This window comes from Eschrichtius robustus, chromosome 20 (genome assembly GCF_028021215.1).
Source record: "Eschrichtius robustus isolate mEscRob2 chromosome 20, mEscRob2.pri, whole genome shotgun sequence".
Lineage (NCBI taxonomy): Eukaryota > Metazoa > Chordata > Mammalia > Artiodactyla > Eschrichtiidae > Eschrichtius > Eschrichtius robustus.
This window is the reverse complement of record NC_090843.1, coordinates 43,917,262-43,937,037: the sequence shown is the minus strand read 5'-3', so window position 1 is coordinate 43,937,037 and position 19,776 is coordinate 43,917,262. Positions and strand designations below refer to the sequence as shown.

Sequence of the window (19,776 nt, the reverse complement as noted above, 5' to 3'; positions counted from 1 at the left end):
GGTCTTGATTCAAAGAAGAGCTTGGTGTAGTCTAAGAATTGAAATTGCATGTGACTGAAGCAGAGTAAGTTACGAGAGTGGGAGAAAAGTGAGGTTGGAGGGGCAGGCCTAATCAAATTTTTTTTTTAAGGCCTACTCAGTTTTTGTCGGTATCTAAGGCATATTGCCTTTTTAAAAAATAGGATTTAGGGTAACACATTATTTTCTTCAAATGTAATTTTTCACATTTCTCTGAAATGAATTTGATTTGGTATATATTTTGAAGAAAAATTTTTTTCCTCCATTTGCTGATCTCCATATATTTCCCATTTAAAATATCTTAGTGTCCTTAATAGTTCTTCACTTTCATGCATTTTGATATTTTCCCATACCTTATCCACACCGAAAGTTCTGTGAGGACTGTTTAATAACTCCTCCTAATGCCTGCACCTGCAGCAAAATATAGATTCATTTTGCTAGATACAAGTAAGGGACTAGGTTCTTAACCAGGTTAAAGAGAGGGTCACTAAATACTGAGTCCTCAGCAACAGTTTTTCTTGCTCTAACTAGGGCATTCTTCTGCCCTGACTCAAGAGGACGGTCCTGCTTTAGCCAAGTCTTCTGTCAGCACTCCTTCAAATACGAGTTAAAAGTTCTATCTGTATCAAAGTAAGAGAGCGTGTGGCCATAAAAAAGAAGCAAATATTGCTATTTGCAGCAACATGGATGGACCTAGAGATTATCATACTGAGTGAAGTAAGCCAGGCAGAGAAAGACAGATGTTATATGATATCACTTACATGTGGAATCTAAAGAATAGTACAAATGAACGTTTATATTTCAAAACAGAAACAGAGTTACAGACATGGAAAACAAACCTATGGTTACCAAAGGGGAAAGAGAGAGGGAGGGATAAATTAGGAGTATGGTATTAACAGATACTACTATATATAAAATACGTAAACAACATGGATTTACTGTATAGCACAGGGAACTATATTTAATATCTGGTAATAACCTATAATGGAAAAGAATCGGAAAAAAATATATAACTGAATTACTTTGCTGTACACCTGAAACTAACACAATAATGGAAATCAACTGTACTTCAATTAAAAAAAAATGGAGCATGACTTTTTAAATTTTTATTTATTTTTATTTTACTTAAAAAAATTTTAATTTATTTTTGGCTGCGTTGGGTCTTCATTGCTGCATGTGGGCTTTTCTCTAGTTGTAGCGAGTGGGGAATACTCTTCGTTGCGGTGCGCGTGCTTCTCATTGCAGTGGCTTCTCTAGTTGCGGAGCATGGGTTCTAGGTGCGCGGGCTTCGGTAGTTGTGGCTCGTGGGCTGTAGAGCGGAGGCTCAGTAGTTGTGGCGCATGGGCTTAGTTGCTCCGCAGCATGTGGGAGCTTCCCGGACCAGGGCTCGAACCTGTGTTCCCTGCACTGGCAGGCGGATTCTTAACCACTGCACCACCAGGGAAGTCCGTAAAAAAAAAAATGGAGCATAACTTTTAAGAAGAGATAATGTTTGGGAATTCCTTGGTGGTCCAGTGGTTAGGACTCCACGCTTCCACTGCAGGGGGCAGGGGTTCAATCCCTGGTTGGGGAACTAAGATCCCACAAGCCCCATGGCACAGCCAAAAAAAAAAAAAAAAAACCAGAAAAGATAATGTTTAAAAATTTTAAAATCTCATTTGCATTTAATAACATATTCAAAGAAATTAAGAAAGCAGGTTAGCAGAATTATCAGACGATGAGAGTTGTTTTTTCTTTTTTTTAGTATTATGAATAACTTTATTAGGGCTTGTAGAAATTGCTTTTCCATGTTTCATATTAAGCTGTCATGATAAATTTTATCAATTTCACCCTTTTTCAGGGAGCAGTCCTACATGGAAAGTGTCGTGACTTTTCTGCAGGATGTTGTGCCCCAGGTAAGTGTCTGTGTGGTTTCAGAAATAGTAGGCTTTACTCTTGGCCAGGGAAGCTCTGAAATATTCTGTTCCCTAAACTTGACACCAGTATCGTCAACTTTAGAAAGACTTTTGATGTTTTAGCATCCCGAGCATTGGTAGGGTAGAACCATACTTGCTGTTATTGTTAGATGTGCCTTAGTTTTGTGCAGACGGTGGCATAATTATTATTCCTCAGCCCTTGCTTTACTAAGAGGAATCAAGGTGCGATATTAGCTGAGAGATGGGTCTTGGAACTGTCTATTTGGGTTCTCTTTCCAAAATCTTTCTCTTGTCCTAGTTAAATGTTGCCTGTTGGAAGTGAAATAAGCAATATATGCTTTGCATTTGGTTTACTATTAACTAAATACTACACTGAGGTCAAATCTATATCACTTTCCTATTGAGCAGTAGTTTTATGCCAATTATAGCTTGCCTTGTTACTCTAACTTATAAGAGAGTAAGCCCTTTACTGTTCCCTCTATGTAAATGTGAGAATAAAGAGTGAGAGGAACCCTCCTGGGATCACCTCTAGTGCACCGTCTCCCAGACTTAAATTAACATAGGTGTCACTTGGCACACTTGTTAAAAATAATAATTTCCAGGCCCATCTCCCAGTGAGTTTGACTCAGGGGAATTAAGGTGGCATCCAGTAACTTGTGTCGCTAGGAAGAATCTCAGGTGATTCTTGTGAAACAATATCTTTGGGAAACACTGTTTAGTGGAACTACTGAAGGGAAAGGTTTCTGTGTTTTCTCCTGTGATGATGTCTGACTGCTGTGTTCTGAGTGTTCTGACTGCTGTGGTATCTGTAATTGCACTGTTCAGAAAGAACACTCATGGATCCAGTGTCCCAGCTTTATGAGAAGGTCCTACCTAGAAAAGTCTAAAATCCAGATTTCAGTTGTATTAATAAATTGTATTCATCAAATAAGGGAAAGTATCAAGGCATGTTTGGTATTCCATTATTATGTTCTGTCAACTTTAATGAAAATAGGCCACAATGACAAGGTCTGTGGGGCATGTAAGGAAAAACAAATGCTTTCTTTTCTTGAGGAACTTGGTTAAGAAGGGAAGTCAAATGGCTTGAAGCAGTCAGGGGTAATAGCAACATATCACTAAGTGTTGCACTTGATAGTACAGACTGAATATGTAATTGCTAAGGGAATGCATAGCAAAGAAAGCGTGAAAGAGTCAAGTTCCAAAGGACATTGGAAGTAGCGTTAGTGGAAATGAATGGCAAGGTTGGGAATCTGATGGTAAAGGAAGCTGCCCAACTGGATATGGTAGGCAGCAGCGTTGCCGTGGCTGTGGAGAATCTTGTACTCTGTACAGTACAGGCTTAGAGAACAATCAGGGGCCGAAATCCAACTTGGTCTTCTACAAACTGCACCTTTCTCTTAAGCCCTGAGCCCTGACGTGAGGCTAGTTCCAAGGAAGGGGCATTTAAAAATATTGGTAATCTGCCTGCTGTAGAGTGCCCCTTTATCAGATTTTTACAAAGGCACCTTTTGTGCTAATGGAAACCGTGCGTAGCAAGCAGCTTTTGTTGGCTGGAGGAGAGAGGCTGCAGTCAGAGGCTTTGTGGGAATAGTTGGAGAGTTTGCTAGAGAAACAAGAATACTAGGTTGAGCAATAGATTGAAAATAGGGGGCTGCTAAAACTGATAGGGTAAAAACGCCGGAAGGTGGAAGAGTAACTTAGTTTTCATGAGGATTATACATTAGAAAGGGGGTAATCCATGCAATTGACTGTGAAGACTGGGATCAGAGTTAAGTCACTTCAGAAGTGAAGTTGTAGTCCCGGATCTAAGAATTAGAATACTCATTTAAGAAATTTATGTTAGGTAAGTCATTATTCTAGTGACTGTGGAAAGAAAGCAAAAATTCAGGCACTACCGGTCAGGTGCTGTGTTAAGTTGGGGGATAGTCAGTGCCTGTCCTTAAGGCTTCATGGTCTAGTGTAGCAGTCAGACACACTCTTTCTGTAAAGGGCCAGAGAAGCTTTGCAATTCATACAATGTTAATTTTTGCTTTTTAATTTTTATTTTTGGCTGTGTGGGATCTTTGTTGCCGTGCGCAGGCTTTCTCTATTTGCAGCAAACAGGGGCTACTCTTTGTCGCAGTGTGCGGGCTTCTTATTGCGGTGGCTTCTCTTGTTGTGGAGCACGGGCTCTAGGCACGCAGGCTTCAGTAGTTGTGGCACGCGGGCTCAGTAGTTGTGGCTCGTGGGCTCCGGAGTGCAGGCTCAGTAGTTGTGGCTCACGGGCTTAGTTGTTCCGTGGCATGTGGGATCTTCCTGGACCAGGACTTGAACCTGTGTCCCCTGCATTGGCAGGCGGATTCTTAACCACGGCGCCACCAGGGAAGTCCCTCATACAATGTTTGTTGTAACTACGCAGCCCTGCTTTTTATGTAAAAGAAAGGGTGTGGCTGTGTTAAAATAAAACTTTATTTATGAACACAGGTCGTGGGCCAGATTTGGTGACCCATGGTCTCCTTTTTTCCACATTTAATCCGTAATCCCCCATTGGCAATTTGTGGTCAGACATTTGGAAAATGATATATTTTTTGCTGATGTTATGTTCCAACTCCTGCCCTATTCTGGGAATTATCAAATTCATGGAGCTTAGAAATTATTCTCTGGGTCTCCAGATATGCCTAAAAGGGAGAAAATGTGTTGTTAGACTGGTATCAGCTTCTGCAGCTGTCATAAATAGAGTGAGTTCCTACTGTGTCACTGACGCAGATGTCACTGACAGCTGGTAGAAGCCCTAACTGTGCCGTTTGATATAATAATTGTACTTCTGAAAATTTATTTTAAAAGAATTCAGCAAAGAAAAAAGTTAAAGCTCAGAACTTTTCATTTCAGTGAGAAATTTTGACATTTTTCAGTGTGAAAAATTGTAGCCTGCCCAAATGTCAGTAGCAGTCAAGCAAATTGTGATATGTGGTCCCTATAGAATAATTTGCTGTGATTAAAAATTATACTTTTGACAAATAGCACACAATGGAAGTTACTTCCTCTCCAGTGAAAAAATAAAACACAACATATCTATAGTGATTGTTGCTGTGTTTTTAAAAATTGAACAGTAACTTTGCGCTTATGAACGTGTATATGCGTTAGAAACTAGATAAGAAATAAAAGGAGAGGTAAATCCTGTACTCAGTAATGGGGTGGAAGTTTCAACTGTAAATAAGAGAGCTAGAGCAGTTGGATCTTGGTTGGAGAAGGAGGGCTAAAAATCAGTGCTGGGGGGAGAAATAACAAACTTTTGTGTGGCAGCGCACTGACCTCCAGTAAGATAGCAAATAAACCTGGATGGGCACTGGGTGAGTCTGTGCTTCACTGACAGTAAAATACCTAAACATGAGCAAAGGATATCATAGAAAGCTGAGAGGCACAATGACATGATGTCATATGCCTTCTTGATGCCAATCTGCAGGAAGGCACACAAGAAGCAACCCTCTTCAGTCAACTTCACAGAATTTTTTCAAAAATGCTTAGTAGAGAACACTGTGTCTGCTAAGGAGAGAGGAAAACTTGAAGACATAGCAAAAGGATGCAGGCCTCCTTATGAAAGTCTTGTTTCCCCCTGAAGGGGAAAGAAAAAAGTTTAAGAATCTCAATTCACTGAAAGGCCTCTTTTAACCTTGTTTCGTGCTGCGTATCGGCCAGAAATCAAAGGAGAACACCGTGCAAATGTTGCAGAGGAATTGGGAGAATGTTGAGTAATGCAGGTGATTATCAGCCTTACAATAAATCTGCTAAATGGAAGAAGATATTGTATATGTTATAGCTTTACCAGATTAAGGGAGAGCCTGACATAGGAAAAAAGAGGTGGTCCTAAATGCAATGTGGTATCCTGGATTGGGTCCTGTAGCAGAGAAAGGACATTAGTGGAAACACTGCTGAAATCCAAATAAAGTCTGGGGCTTTAATTAGTGGTAATGCACTGGCGTTAGTCTCATAGCTTTGGCAAATGTACCATGGTAGGGTAAGATTTGGTTAGGTTAGATTGTTAACAGTAGGGGAAACTGGCTGAGGAGTATATGAGAACTCTGTACTGTTTAGTAATCTAAAATTATTCCCAAATGAGAAGTTTATATTAAAAAGGAGAATTTTCAAGAATGAAGAGAGCAAGACCAAGGAAGAAGAGGAAGAAGATGAGGATGAGATGGTTGAAGATAAAGTAGATGAATTAGTTGGTTCTAGTGCAGGTTTTCCTTTTCTCCAAAGGAATTAACTGCCCTATACACAGCTTGTTTTTTTAAACAATTGAAATCATAAGGATGTGTAAGATAACTTTTTTTTTCTTTTTGCATAGTAAACCTACTATTAGAGTAACCCTGTCTTTTAGTAATATTTTCAGTGGCCGTTAACCTTGTGCAGTAAAGGAAAAGGGCTGTAAAACTGCATGGAAATTTAAAGCAAGTTGTGTATAACACAGATTATATATGGGATAGTGGTTTTTGAATGCTTTTGATCCAGCTTATATTAAATAACTGTTCTGTGAACTGAAGACCACTTTATAACTGAAAACGTTGCAGCTTTCTGTTGACAATCTAAGTGCTTGCAAGTGTATACAATCTAGAAAATCTAGACAGTTTTAAATAAAAACATTTGATTTGAGGAGAGATGACTCCCTTTGAATATTGATGGGTACCGTTGATACTTTTCCTGTGACTTCACAGCAGTTCAGGCTTATCTTTGTGACCCTTGCAGGCTTGCAAGAAAGCTAATAGTTTGGGTTCAGAGGCCAGATAAGAGACTGAAAAAGTAATACGTTTTTTTCTACCCCCAACCCTGGCCATGCCCTCCACCCGGAACTGGTGATTAGCAGAAAGTAATGCTCTTGACAATTCTAGGTAGAGTGTAATTGCCTGATCATAAACACCTGGGAACTAAATAGGTATGTGTGGTAGTTTGGTGTATTTCTTCAGCTTTATTTGTTGACCAGTATAGGAGATTAGTTTTTTGAGTACCTTTGAATTAGAGTGATGCTTCCTAATAGACTATGATCATTGTATTTTAGGTTTCTGTAATTCTTAGGCTAAAAACCCTTTTCTGACCAAGGTTATCAGACTCCTGGGTAACTTTCTTTAAAAATAAAAATATTACAAAATGTGCTAGTTCTCAAGATGTAGGATTGGTGAGGTTGGAGGGGGATAGGGTTGGCCTTATTTAAGTTATTTTTTGTTTTGAACATCAGTAATATTTGAGCTGTAAAACATTTTCATTCAAGTATTTCTGTTTACTATGCAGGCTTACAGTGGAACACCTCTAACAGAAGAAAAGGAGAAAATAGTCTGGGTCAGATTTGAAAATGCAGATTTAAATGGTATGGTTTTAACTTTTGGGGGGCATATGAATTCAGTGTTTGTTTGAGGTTGACCTGATTCCAAAAAGAGAACCCTTACTTTTCGTCAGATTACTTTTTCTTTGACTTTTTAAGTTTTCAAAATAAATTTATTTTTAATTTAAAAAGTAACATATTCAACTACAGAAACTTGATTAGAACTAATATTGTATTGTACAAGTCTTAGAGTCACTGTAACATGTAGTGCCTAGCCTTAAAACTTCAAGTCCAAGTGAGATAACAATTTCTTAGAAAAGAAGTTTTTGTAATTCCAGTTTGGTTACTTGTATAGGATTTATAACTGCAAAATAATCATTAGTGTTGAACTTTTTAGACTTTAAAATTATTTTTCTGAGCAGAATGTATGCCAGTTCAAGGCCTGTTTGTTCTCAGATACCTTCCATTTCATTGCTCCTTCCTGCTCCCTCTTGCAAGGGGGCTGCTGCTTGTCTGTTTCCCAGGCTGCCATGTCTGTTTTCCTCTGGCTGAGTTTGGGAGACACTGGTGGGTAATTGAAAGGGAGGATGGGAGAAAGGGAAGAGTATTATTCCCTCTCCCTCTCTGTCAGCAGCTGCATTTCCTCCCTGGTTTTCACTTCACCTCGGCAGCTCCACTGGGGTTCCAGTTTCTGCCAGGTGACTCCAGCGCCCTGCCCTCCTCCCTGTCTCCCTAGTGTAGGGGTGGTAATGGCTGCCTGCCATTGCTAATCCAGTAGGTTGCCTCACAGTTCCTTTTTTGGCTTCTTAGCTATTCTGTCATCTGTGTAATGAGTTGTCTGTATTAAATTCCCAATTATGAATACACTGAGTTGTTTTCACTAGGACCTTGATGGATACCATACTCTTGAGTCTTAGTCTCCTCTGAGACTTTTAAAATACCGTATTTTCCTTTAAAAGCTACGGTCCAGGATGTGAGAGGCTAAGTGTCACTTCTGCAAATAGGTTTCTTTTGAATTTTGGATTCTCTGTCAGCTGGTTTGTTCAAATGACAACTTGTGCCCTCTGTGGAGAATAACACATTCATTTGTATAGGTGATTATTTATGATATATAAACTTTTCCTACACTATTTCTCTTTGAAAGCTTATTCTATTTAAAATTTCCTTTCTTTTTATGGCTGTCGAATTTCCTTGTTTACTAGTATATTCTTCTTTTCTTTCTTCCTTTTCCTTCTTTATTAATAACTATTTAAGTGTCGGTCATCTTTTGTTTTCTATCACCAATTCCTCATGAATTCATACTCTTTTCCCTCCTGGAAGTATATTTGCTTTGTAGATGTCAGAATGTATTAGAGGACTTTCTTGATTTAATAACAAAGAAAATGTGGTCATGGTCTTGAAAATATTAGCCAGATAATAGCAAAAACTTGTACAGCATATGCAAAATGTTAAAAATAATTTAAAAATCACAAAATTGGGGAATTTCCTGGCTGTCCAGTGGTTAGGACTCCATGCTCTCACTGCTGAGGGCCTGGGTTCAATCCCTGGTTAGGGAACTAAAATCCCATAAGCCATGCAGCGTGGCCAAAAAAAAAAAAAAAACCACAAAGTTATCTTTAAAAAAATGTCATCAAAATAATCTTTAGGCAAGATTTTTTTGTTTTGTTTTGTTTTTAAACAACAAATAAGACTTGCTGGTATAATAAAGCTCTATAAAGCATTTGCTTTATTGAAGTAAAATGCATCTACATCTGGAAATGTAGATGGAAACTGCTTATTTGGTACTTTGTGTTCTGTTGAACTTACAATGGTTGTCCTTAATTTAGTATCCCATATCCCCGTTGACTTATTAAACGTTTAAGTTTATACATCTTCCTGTTAAATACTTAAGCACGCTCACGTGTCCTTTGGTCTCTCCTTTCTATATCATATTGATAGTGTATGAAATTTTGTCCTGGTTTTTCAAGGATATACTTTTTATTATCTCTAGCCCTAGGGGGTGTGTGTGCATGTGTGCACATGTATGTGTATAGTTGTGTTTGTTTTAAGGCAATAGTAAATATTACCAAGCTATTTGATCCTCCTTAACTTCCCCAATCTCTCATAACATTTCTTTTTTTTTTGGTCATGCTGTGCGGCATGCGGGATCTTAGTTCCCCGACCAGGGACCGAACCTGTGCCCCCTGCGTTGGGAGCATCGAGTCTTAACCATTGGACCTTCAGGGAAGTCCCTCTTAGAACATTTCTTGAATTTGTCTCTTATTTGTGTTCTTTCTTCAGGAATGTTTTATTTAGGTGTTTGTGTGGCAGACCTTCTGAGATATAATTGAAAGAAAATTTGGCTGTGGGAAAGAAAAAGTAGGGTTCATTGGCTGCAAGTCCAACATCTCCCTGAAGAAGGCTAACAAGGACTAACTTTTCCATTGCATTAGAGATTCTTGATCAGCCAGTCTGCCCTTCCCTGGTTGTGCCTGCTGCAGCTGGGATGCAATTCCTTGTTCATTGCCTTTGTCTCATGATATCCTAAGGGAGACAGTGGAGGGGATTCTTCTGATTGCAGCCATATTAGCTTAGCAGGCTGCTTCTTTGTAGAGCAGTTATGCGTACCCAGAGATTGTATTAGGTATTTAGGCTTCTCTTTGCTAGACTGGGAGTTTTTCTGGCAAAACAATTTAGAAGTCTTTTACCTGTCTATAGATTTAAGTTACTTTATCGTATTAATGAAACTCTATTGGCTATTAATTTAAAACTTGCAGTGTTCGAATTGAACTCTGCTCTGGTGATTGCTTTCTGTTTATTCCAACAGGCCTGAGAGCTCTGCTTTTCTGCTTGAAATTATAAAGTGGTGCCAGTTGGCCCCTTACCTCCAGGCTGCAGCCCATTTGATTATGGGCTTGTCATGCTTGGGGGTGGAGTAGGTAACAACTTTTACAGGCGTACTTCTAAGGAACCTGGCTTATTGAGATTCTCCAGTCCTGGATCCTTCTAGGTATCTGCATTCCTAATCAATGTACTGACTTTGGTTTGGTGTTAGGTAGAGACTACTACTTTTGGAGTATATTAGAAAGTGAGATTAAGGCCCTTTGTATCATGGTCGTTGGTCTGTTTTTGCTGTCAGGCAGCCTTATTTATACCTAAGATTGTTTTTCTTAAGGCACTGTACTGAAAAAGGTATAAGAAGTAGCCAAAGCAGGTTATTTATGTATTTATTTATTTTTAATTAATTAATTAATTAATTTTTGGCTGCGTTGGGCTTTCTCTAGTTCCCATGAGCGGGGGCTACTCTTTGTTGAGGTGCGCTGGCTTGTCTTGTTGCAGAGCATGGGCTCTAGGCGCACAGGCTTCAGCAGTTGTGGCATGCGGGCTCAGTAGTTGTGGCTCGCGGGCTGTAGAGCTCAGGCTCAATAGTTGTGATGCACGGGCTTAGTTGCTCCACGGCATGTGGGATCTTCCCGGACCAGGGCTTGAACCCATGTCCCCTTCATTGGCAGGCGGATTCTTAACCACCGCACCACCAGGGAAGTCCCTATTTTTGTTTTTCTGTTTGTTTGTTTTGGGATTTTAGTTCCCTGACCAGGGATCAAACCCCAGGCCCTTGGCAGTGAGAGCACGGAGCACGGAGTCCTAACCACTGGACCACCAGGGAATTCCCCATTATTTGTATTTTAAAAAGAGCAGTCTGACTGAAATATGGAGTTTGGTAGGCAGTGGTGGAGGCAGGAAGCCACTCAGGCTTTTGCAGTAGATGTTGTAGACAGGGGTGGTGGTGATGTAAGAAGAGAGCTGTTTAGGAGCTTGGTCACAGATTTATTGCTAGAGGGAAGGAAGAAGGCGGTTCCTGATCTTGCTATCTGCATAGATAAACATGCTATTCACCAAAATAGGGAGCTCTGGAAGATCAGGTTTGGGGAGGAAATCCTGATCTTTGAGTGGAATTTGATCTTCTACTGAGACATGCAAAAACCCACACTGAGGAAGTCACTAGCAGATACTGACTGAAGCAGTGGTTGGAATGAGATCACTTGGGGAGCGTATACTGTGAGAAGAAAACAGAGTTTAGGAATTTGCTTTAAATATTGAGTAACTCCAATATTTAAAGAGTGGTTAGAAAAAGATGAGCCAGCAGAGAAAATGGTGAGCATCGGTTATAGCTGCTGAATAATCTTAACAAGATGTGCTTGAAAACCATATATTGGATTCAACAACTTGGAGGTTATTGGTGACCATAGCAAAAGTCACTTGGGAGGAGTGTTAGGGGCAGAAACACATTCTGAAATGGATTTGGGGTGAATGAGAGATGAAAAACAGATGACAGTTATAAATAGATGAGGAATTTAGCTTCTAGAAGGAGAGGAAATGAAGTCAAATAAAGGGGGAGGGATATTACTGCTTTATGATTTTTAAAAAACCTTATTTATTGTGCAAATATATCATGGTAAATAACACAAAAATATGGATCAGTGAATGAATTTTTACAAATCCAACACCTGTGTAGCCATCGCCTAGGGTAAGAAATAGAATGTTGCTACCTAATTGCCTAGTGATTTTGAATTTCATATAAATAGAATTGTTCGGTATAGAGGCTTTTGTGTCTGACATATTATGCTTTTTGCATATTATGTCTGTGAGGTTCATCCATGTTATAGTATATGGTAGTGGGTCATTTTTTTCTGTGCTGAATAGTCTTCCATTGTATCCGTGTACCACTGTGCTTGTCCATTCTCCTCTTGATGGACACTTGGATAGATTCCAGCTTTTGGGTCTTTATAGTAATGCTGCTGTGAGTATTCTTATCTCTTGGTGTATATGTGCTGAGGCTTCTAATGAGTATATGCCTAGAGTGGAACTACTTGGTCAAGGGCATGGTATCTTCAACTTGAGTATGTATTGTAAAACTGTTTTCCAAAGTGATTGTACTGATTTACAGTTACTAGCAATAAATAAGCAGCCTCTTCACTCCATATCCTGCCACCACTTGGTTTTGTCATTGTGGTTTTAATTAGCACTTCCTTGATTACAGATGAGGTTGAGCCACTTTTCATGTTCACTGATGATTTGACTATACTGTTTTTGAAGTGTTTTTCCATGTCTTCTGCCTATTTTTCTAATGACTTATCTTTTTCATATTGATGTTTAATTGTTATATGTATTAGATGAATCCTTGTGAGGTTATAGGTGTCTCTTCTCCCATGCTGTGGCTTGGCTTTTCACTCTTCTGGTAAGGGTGGCTCATGAGTAACAGACGTTCTTCATTTTAATGTAATAAATTTAATGTAGTAGAATTTGCCGATCTTTTATGCTAAGAGTTTTTTTGTGTTCTGTTGTAAAGTTGTTCCCTGTACCGTGGTCATGAAAATACGTTTCTACAGTGTTCCTCTAGTATTTTATTAACTTCACCTTTGTCATTTACATCTAAAATTCCCTGGTATTGATTTATTTGAAATTTTTAAAATTGTTTTTCAATAAGAAGTTCTGAAGTATTTGGAAGACATTTAAAGGAAAGCGAACAGGAAGCTGAAATCACAAAACTAGTATTTTTTTTTTAACAGTACTTACAATTATCAGCACAAGTAAGGTTTTAAAAATCAAACTCTCTCAGTAGAGTACAAGTACCAAGTACCACCCCACTATACACAAAGAGTAGACTACAGAACCTAACAGAGCGCCACCAAATTGCCTCCTTGCTATTCTTAAATATAGGAAACATAATCCAGACTTCCCTGGTGGCGCAGTGGTTAAGAATCCGCCTGCCAATGCAGGGGACACGGGTTCGATCCCTGGTCTGGGAAGATCCCACATGCCGCGGGGCAACTAAGCCCGTGACCCACAACTACTGAGCCTGCAAGCCATAATTACTGAGCCCGTGTGCCTAGAGCCCATGCTCTGCAACAAGAGAAGCCACTGCAATGAGAAGCCTGCACACCGCAATGAAGAATAGGCCCGCTCACCGCAACTAGAGAAAGCCCACATGCAGCAAGGAAGACCCAACACAGCCAAAAATAAATTCAAAAAACAAAAACCACACAGTTCTTCTATAGTGGACTATATGCCCAGTGTGTTCAGATATAGCAGGATTTAATTCCTGTATGTAAAGGAATATAATTTTTCTTCCATTGCTAAATTTGCATATATTAGAAATTCTAGATGATTATCTGTCATATTTATATTTAGTTAACTTTGGTAAAATATTTTATTTTCATTTATCATTTACAGGTGGTTTTGTTCCTGATATTAGTATTTCCTAGGTATCTAGTGAGAGTTTTATTTTTATTTTTTTTTATTTTTTTTTACTGCAGCATGATTTTATAACAACAGTAATAACATCAACATGGTGTTTCATATACCTGATACTATTCTAAATGCTTTTTATATTATCCCATTTAACTCTTACAACAGTTCTTTGACATATGAGTATGATTACCTTCATTTTACAGGTGAGGAAACTGAGGAACATTAACAGTACTAAATTTCACAGACTCTTGTGTCTACCTACTTACACAAGACCTCTGGTTGTTTGCAAAACCCTCTCCGCATCTTGCTCTTCCCTGTCCTCTGCCTATTATTTCTCAGAGTGTCCAGATGCAACTTGTGAACCCACACAGTTTATGTTGTGTGCTTCCGCTGGGCACTTCTCCTTCTGTGCTTTTACCTGGCACTAGTTTCCTACTGGGTACTGCTGTCACTGTGTTAGGTTCTGTAGTCTACTCTTTGTGTGTAGTGGGGTGGTACTTGGTACTTGTACTCTACTGAGAGAGTTTGATTTTTAAAACCTTACCTGTGCTGATAATTATAGGTACTGACTGTTAAAAAAAAAATACTAGTTTTGTGATTTCAGCTTCCTGTTTTCTTTCCTTTAAATGTCTTCCAAATACTTCAGAACTTCTTATTGAAAAACAATTTAAACAATTGTTACGCCAGTAACATTAAAGAAGTGTACTTGTTTTTGCTGATTGGCATTGTCTTTTTTTTTTTTAATAGATCTTTATTGGAGTATAATTGCTTCACAATACTGTGTTAGTTTCTGTTGTACACCAAAGTGAATCAGCCATATGCATACATATGTCCCCATATCCCCTCCCTCTTGAACCTCCCTCCCACCCTCCCTATCCCACCCCTCTAGGTGGTCACAAAGCACCGAGCTGATCTCCCTGTGCTATGCTGCTGCTTCCCACTAGCTAACTGTTTTACATTTGGTAGTGTATATATGTCAGTGCTACTCTTACTTCATCCCAGCTTCGCCCTCCCACCCCATGTCCTCAAGTCCATTCTCTATGTCTGCATCTTTATTCCTGCCCTGCAACTAGGCTCATCAGTACCATTTTTTATTTTTTTAAGATTCCATATGTATGTGTTAGCATACGGTATTTGTTTTTCTCTTTCTGACCTACTTCACTCTATATGACAGACTCTAGGTCCATCCAGCTCACTACAAATAACTCAGTTTTGTTTCTCTTTATGGCTGAGTAATATTCCATTGTATATATGTGCCACATCTTCTATATCCATTCATCTGTCGATGGACGTTTAGGTTGGTTCCATGTCCCGGCTATTGTAAATAGTGCTGCAGTGAACATTGTGGTACATGTCTCTTTATGGCTTTCTCAGGGTATATGCCCAGTAGTGAGATTGCTGGGTCATATGGTAGTTCTATTTTTAGTTTTTTAAGGACCCTCCATACTGTTTTCCATGGTGGTTGTATCAGTTCACATTCCCACCAGCAGTGCAGGAGGGTTCCCTTTTCACCACACCCTTTCCAGCATTTATTGTTTCTAGATTGTTTGATAATAGCCATTCTGACCGGCGTGAGGTGATGCCTCGTTGTAGTTTTGATTTGCATTTCTCTAATCATTAGTGATGTTGAGCATCTTTTCATGTGCCTGTTGGCCATCTGTATGTCTTCCTTGGTGAAATGTCTATTTAGGTCTTCTGCCGATTTTTTAATTGGATTGTTTGTTTTTTTGATATTGAGCTCCATGAGCTGTTTGTATGTTTTGGAGATTAATCCTTTGTCTGTTGTTTCATTTGCAAATATTTTCTCCCATTCTGAGGGCTGTCTTTTTAATTTGCTTCTTTGTTACTTAATTCTAATGCAGATACATCAAGAAATCTGGACTTTCATGAACTACATAGCACAGGGAATGAGCCACCTTTGCTGATTATGATTGGCTACAGTGATGGAATGCAGGTCTGGAGCATCCCTGTAAGTATGAAGATGGTTGAATCCCTGAAATATAATACTTTCCAGCATGCTAGCTGGTGTGAAACCTGGCGATATTTTCTCTAAGGTCTCATCCCTTTATTTTGCAAGCAATTGCTAAGGGACTGCTGTGTGTGGAACCCCATACTAGGCCCGAGGGATAAGGGGAAAATGGGAAATTAAAGATGTTGTAAATGATTTGTAAAGTGGGCCAGCAATTGTGGGGATCACTTTACAGGGAAGATCTAATTTCTTATCATTGTAACTCTACCTAGTTGGTATTATTATTATCTTTAACTGCATTTTTACAGAAGAGTAAAGAGGCTTACAGAAGGCTTTTCAAAAAAATAGTGATCATTTAAAAAAATATTTTGAATCAGTTAAAACATTCACATGGTACAAAATTCAGGAGGTATAAGTGGGTAACAAAACTCCCTACCACTGCTGTCCCCAATTTCCCTTATCTTGAGCAGTTTCTAGTTTTCTAGGATTTCTAGTTATGTTTCTTTTCCTTATAGCTATATTTTATGCTAATAAAAACATATATACATATAATTCTCCCATCCTGCCCTTCCTTAACAGAAGGGAACATATTATACAACTCAGTCTGTACATTGCTGTTTTTTACTTATAAATCAGTATTCAGAGACCTTCTCTATGGAATTTATAACTGCTTATAATTATGTTTTTTGGATTTTCCTTAATTTACATAACTTGTTTCCTATTATTGGAAAAACTTAAATTTCCACCCCCCCACCCCCTTTCTGGTATTAGAAACAATGATGTGTAATACATGAATTTGAACAAAGGTTATTTTGTGTCTTTGTATCTATATAGGATAAGTCATAATTTTAATAAATGTTTTAAATTGCCAAATACTATTCCCAGTTTCCCTCTTCAATCCTACGTGTTCCTCTTTGGGATGACCAAAAATAAAATGTACTAAAAGAGGAAGAGGCTTGGTAGGATCACAGCTCAGTGAAGTGTAGTAGGGACTGCATACTTTGGCGTGTACTTAGTTATATTCTGCTGTTTGGCATGGCCTAGATATCATGTCTCTCCTGCAGATTTTGGGGTAGGGGGGGAGTTGGCAGGTGGACCCTTTATTGTGTGTTTTTTTTTTTTTTGCAGTTGGAGGCCTGGAGCCAATAGAATTTTAATTTGTGCCATTAATAGATGCATTTACCACATTGTTTGAAGCCTCTTGTTAGTGGGTGGTTCAGCTAAAATTTTTTTCCCTTTCTTTTTGATTCTTTTGCATATTATGGTTACTTCTTAAAGTAACCATATATAAGCAAACATATATTACCTCAAATTTAATGAAATTCAGGATGTTCCTGAGTGCAGAATTTGGCTAAAGGATTATTAAGTAATGAATACATTGAACTGCATAATTCTTTAATATTCTAAGTAAAAATATTGTTTATTCTTTGATAAATCACTTATAATGAACTTTGGTCTTACGTCTAATCTTATAATAATTATATATCATTAGGTATTTAGGATTTTAGGTTTTATATTTCTTACTTTTAAAGATTGGCTTTATTTTGCAGAGATAGAAGAATCCTGTTGGTATGTCATGGAATGAGTGTCCTCGTTTTTTTGCCTTTGGGGATGTGTAGTTGACGTTTTTTCAAGGCCCTGCAATGTTGTTTGTAATTTAAGTATCACGGCCAAAGGCATAGACAGAGGACTTAAAACATGGCATTCTTTGCTTGCTTGCTTTTTCCTACCAAGAGAAATATTTCTAGGTTGTGTTCAAGAGGAGAGGATTATGTAAATGTAACTTTTTCTTATTAATAGAGACTACATTTTGATTCTTTACACTGTTTGTTGACAGACTTGAAGGCAACAAGGAAGCTAGAGCTTTAACAAGGTTGGGCCTTGTGGGATTAGGGATGTTGACTGGATTGAGGACATTTCTTTGGTGGTACTCAGGCTACCCACTTGCTTTGGTTATAATTAGAGGTATCACTTTTAATAGTTAATTTGTGTCTGGCTCTGAGTAACTTAAAGGTCTTAAGAGGAAATTACTTCTTTAAAGTAATTCTTATGCCCAGATTGTATTTTGAGAGATTTAAATAATCTTTTCTTCATGGAATTTTCATTGACTAACAGTTGTTTTTATTTATTTGTTTATTTATTTATTTGGCTGCATTGGGTCTTGGTTGTGGCATGCGGGATCTTTCATTGCGGCTCGCGGGCTTCTCTCTAGTTGTGTCGCGTGGGCTCCAGAGCATTCAGGCTTAGTTGCCCCACAGCATGTGGAATCTTAGCTCCCCGACTAAGGATCGAACCTGAGTCCCCTGCATTGGAAGGTGGATTCTTAACCACTGGACCCCCAGGGAAGTCCCTGACAGTTATTTACTTTTGTAGTAGTATAGCCCCGTGAGGACTGGTTCAAGAATTAGAAGGCAGTTTGGAAAAATAAGCTCCTTCTGTTGCACTGATTGAGCTCTTACTATGTTCAGAGAACTTTATATACACATTATCTCATCCGTTGTATGCTGTGAGGGAGAAGTTATCCTGTTTTACAGGTGGTAAGGTCACACTACTTATAAGAGGTGGAATTGGAATTCAAACCCAGTTCTGACTTCAGATTCACAGCCCATGATCTAAGAGCTCTATTTCCCCTATGTGATAGCAGAAGATACGCCATGCAAGTAGTATGGCACCTTAGTTTTAGTTTTCATTGTAATAGGTTACGAAGTACCTTCATATATTCATCTTCTATAGACTAGTGTGACTGTTACCCATTACTCTAACTAAACCCTTCTGAAACTTGTTTATCACTAGTCAGTTATTCAGTAATCACTTAAGTGTTACCATGTGCTAGACACTGGGGAGCTTATGTTGGTCAACCTAGAAATAATCCTGGCTCTTAGGGATCTTCGCAGACCATAAATTGTATTTGCTTTTCAGTAAGTGCGGGTGGGCAGAAATCAAACCCTGTCCAAACTACAGCTCAGTTTTTTCTTCAAGTTTGTGCACAGGGTTCCCTTCTGTTGATTTTATGTAACTGTCCCACCTGTGAGTCTCAGATTAAGAAAATAAACATCCTGGCTAAACATGTAAAAAAATTGTCTATTTATGTAAGTGCACAAATATGAACAAGGCTTAGATGATATCTAGGAATATAGTTAAGTGGAGTTAGCTCAGAAGCAGAACTGTGCGGAAGTAATTTCTCTGCTGCCCAATCACTACCACTTTGTGTATGAGATGGCTGCAGGAAAACACCAGCTTTCATAGCTTTCCCAAGCTGTCAGGCACCTTCTTTCAACACATCTGATGCAACATAAGAAGGAATGATTATTTGTGATGTTGATATTCTGGATAAATAGGCCCTTTTCCCACCTGTGCCTAACAGTGACATTGCCTCTTTTTGGTAATGTAAATATAGACTATCTTGCTTAAAATTCTTAATTAAAAAAAAAAATCAAAGTTATACATGTACATGGACTAAAGACCGAATAATTTTATGGGAGTCATAAGAAAAAAACAGTAGTTGTGTATTCTTCCTTTCTTAACTCCCATAGTTCTTTTAGCTCTTGTTATCTTTGCATTGATTTCAGTTATTTTATTTTATTTATTTTTAAAAATATTTATTTATTTATTTGGCTGTGCCAGGTCTTAGTTGCAGCACACGGGATCTTCGCTGCCACATGCAGGATCTTTAGTTGCGGCATGTGGGCTCTTAGTTGCGGCGTGCGGGATCTAGTTCCCAGACCAGGGATCGAACCCAGGCCCCCTGCATTGGGAGCGAGGAATTTTAACCACTGGACCACCAGGGAAGTCCCTGGTGGGGACTTCAGTTATTTTAAAATATCTTGCTTACATTCTTTTTTTTTTTTTTTAACATCTTTATTGGAGTATAATTGCTTTACAATGGTGTGTTAGTTTCTGCTGTATAACAAAGTGAATCAGCTATACATAAACGTATATCCCCATATCTCCTCCCTCTTGCGTCCTCCTCCCATCCTCTCTTGCTTACATTCTTGATTTTTTTTTTCTGGCCAGTTTTACGCATAGATTGACTTGGTACCATGAACTGTGAGAACGTAAAAATTGTTCATTTATTCATTACAATTCTTGGATAAAGTATGTATTTTGAGCAAAATAGACATGACCTTTGCTCGAATGGAGCTAGAAGGAGAAATGGATTTAAATAAAAATAAATTAATAGACAAATTGTAATATGAAGAAAATAATAAGAGATTATAATAAGGAAGCGGCATAAAAGTTAATTAAGATTTAGCCACAGTAAGACTGGAACAGCAAGTAGTGAAGTCAGAGGCTCTGAGGTGGAAATGTTCTTTTCTCTATAGTGGGACATTGATTTAGATTTCTTAAGT

The 19,776-nt window shown here is 38.5% G+C and overlaps 1 protein-coding gene across 3 annotated transcripts in view; it reads left to right on the top strand.

Annotated features, from left to right (window-relative positions):
- Nucleotides 1–19,776, top strand: part of BCAS3 (BCAS3 microtubule associated cell migration factor) — a 568,366-nt gene that overhangs the window by 4,519 nt on the left and 544,071 nt on the right. For all 3 annotated transcript variants that reach the window (XM_068530786.1, XM_068530787.1, XM_068530788.1), the window contains exons 3-5: nt 1,859–1,913; nt 7,197–7,272; nt 15,321–15,427. In XM_068530786.1, coding sequence (XP_068386887.1) covers nt 1,859–1,913; nt 7,197–7,272; nt 15,321–15,427 — 238 coding nt within the window. The remainder of the gene's footprint in view (nt 1–1,858; nt 1,914–7,196; nt 7,273–15,320; nt 15,428–19,776) is intronic.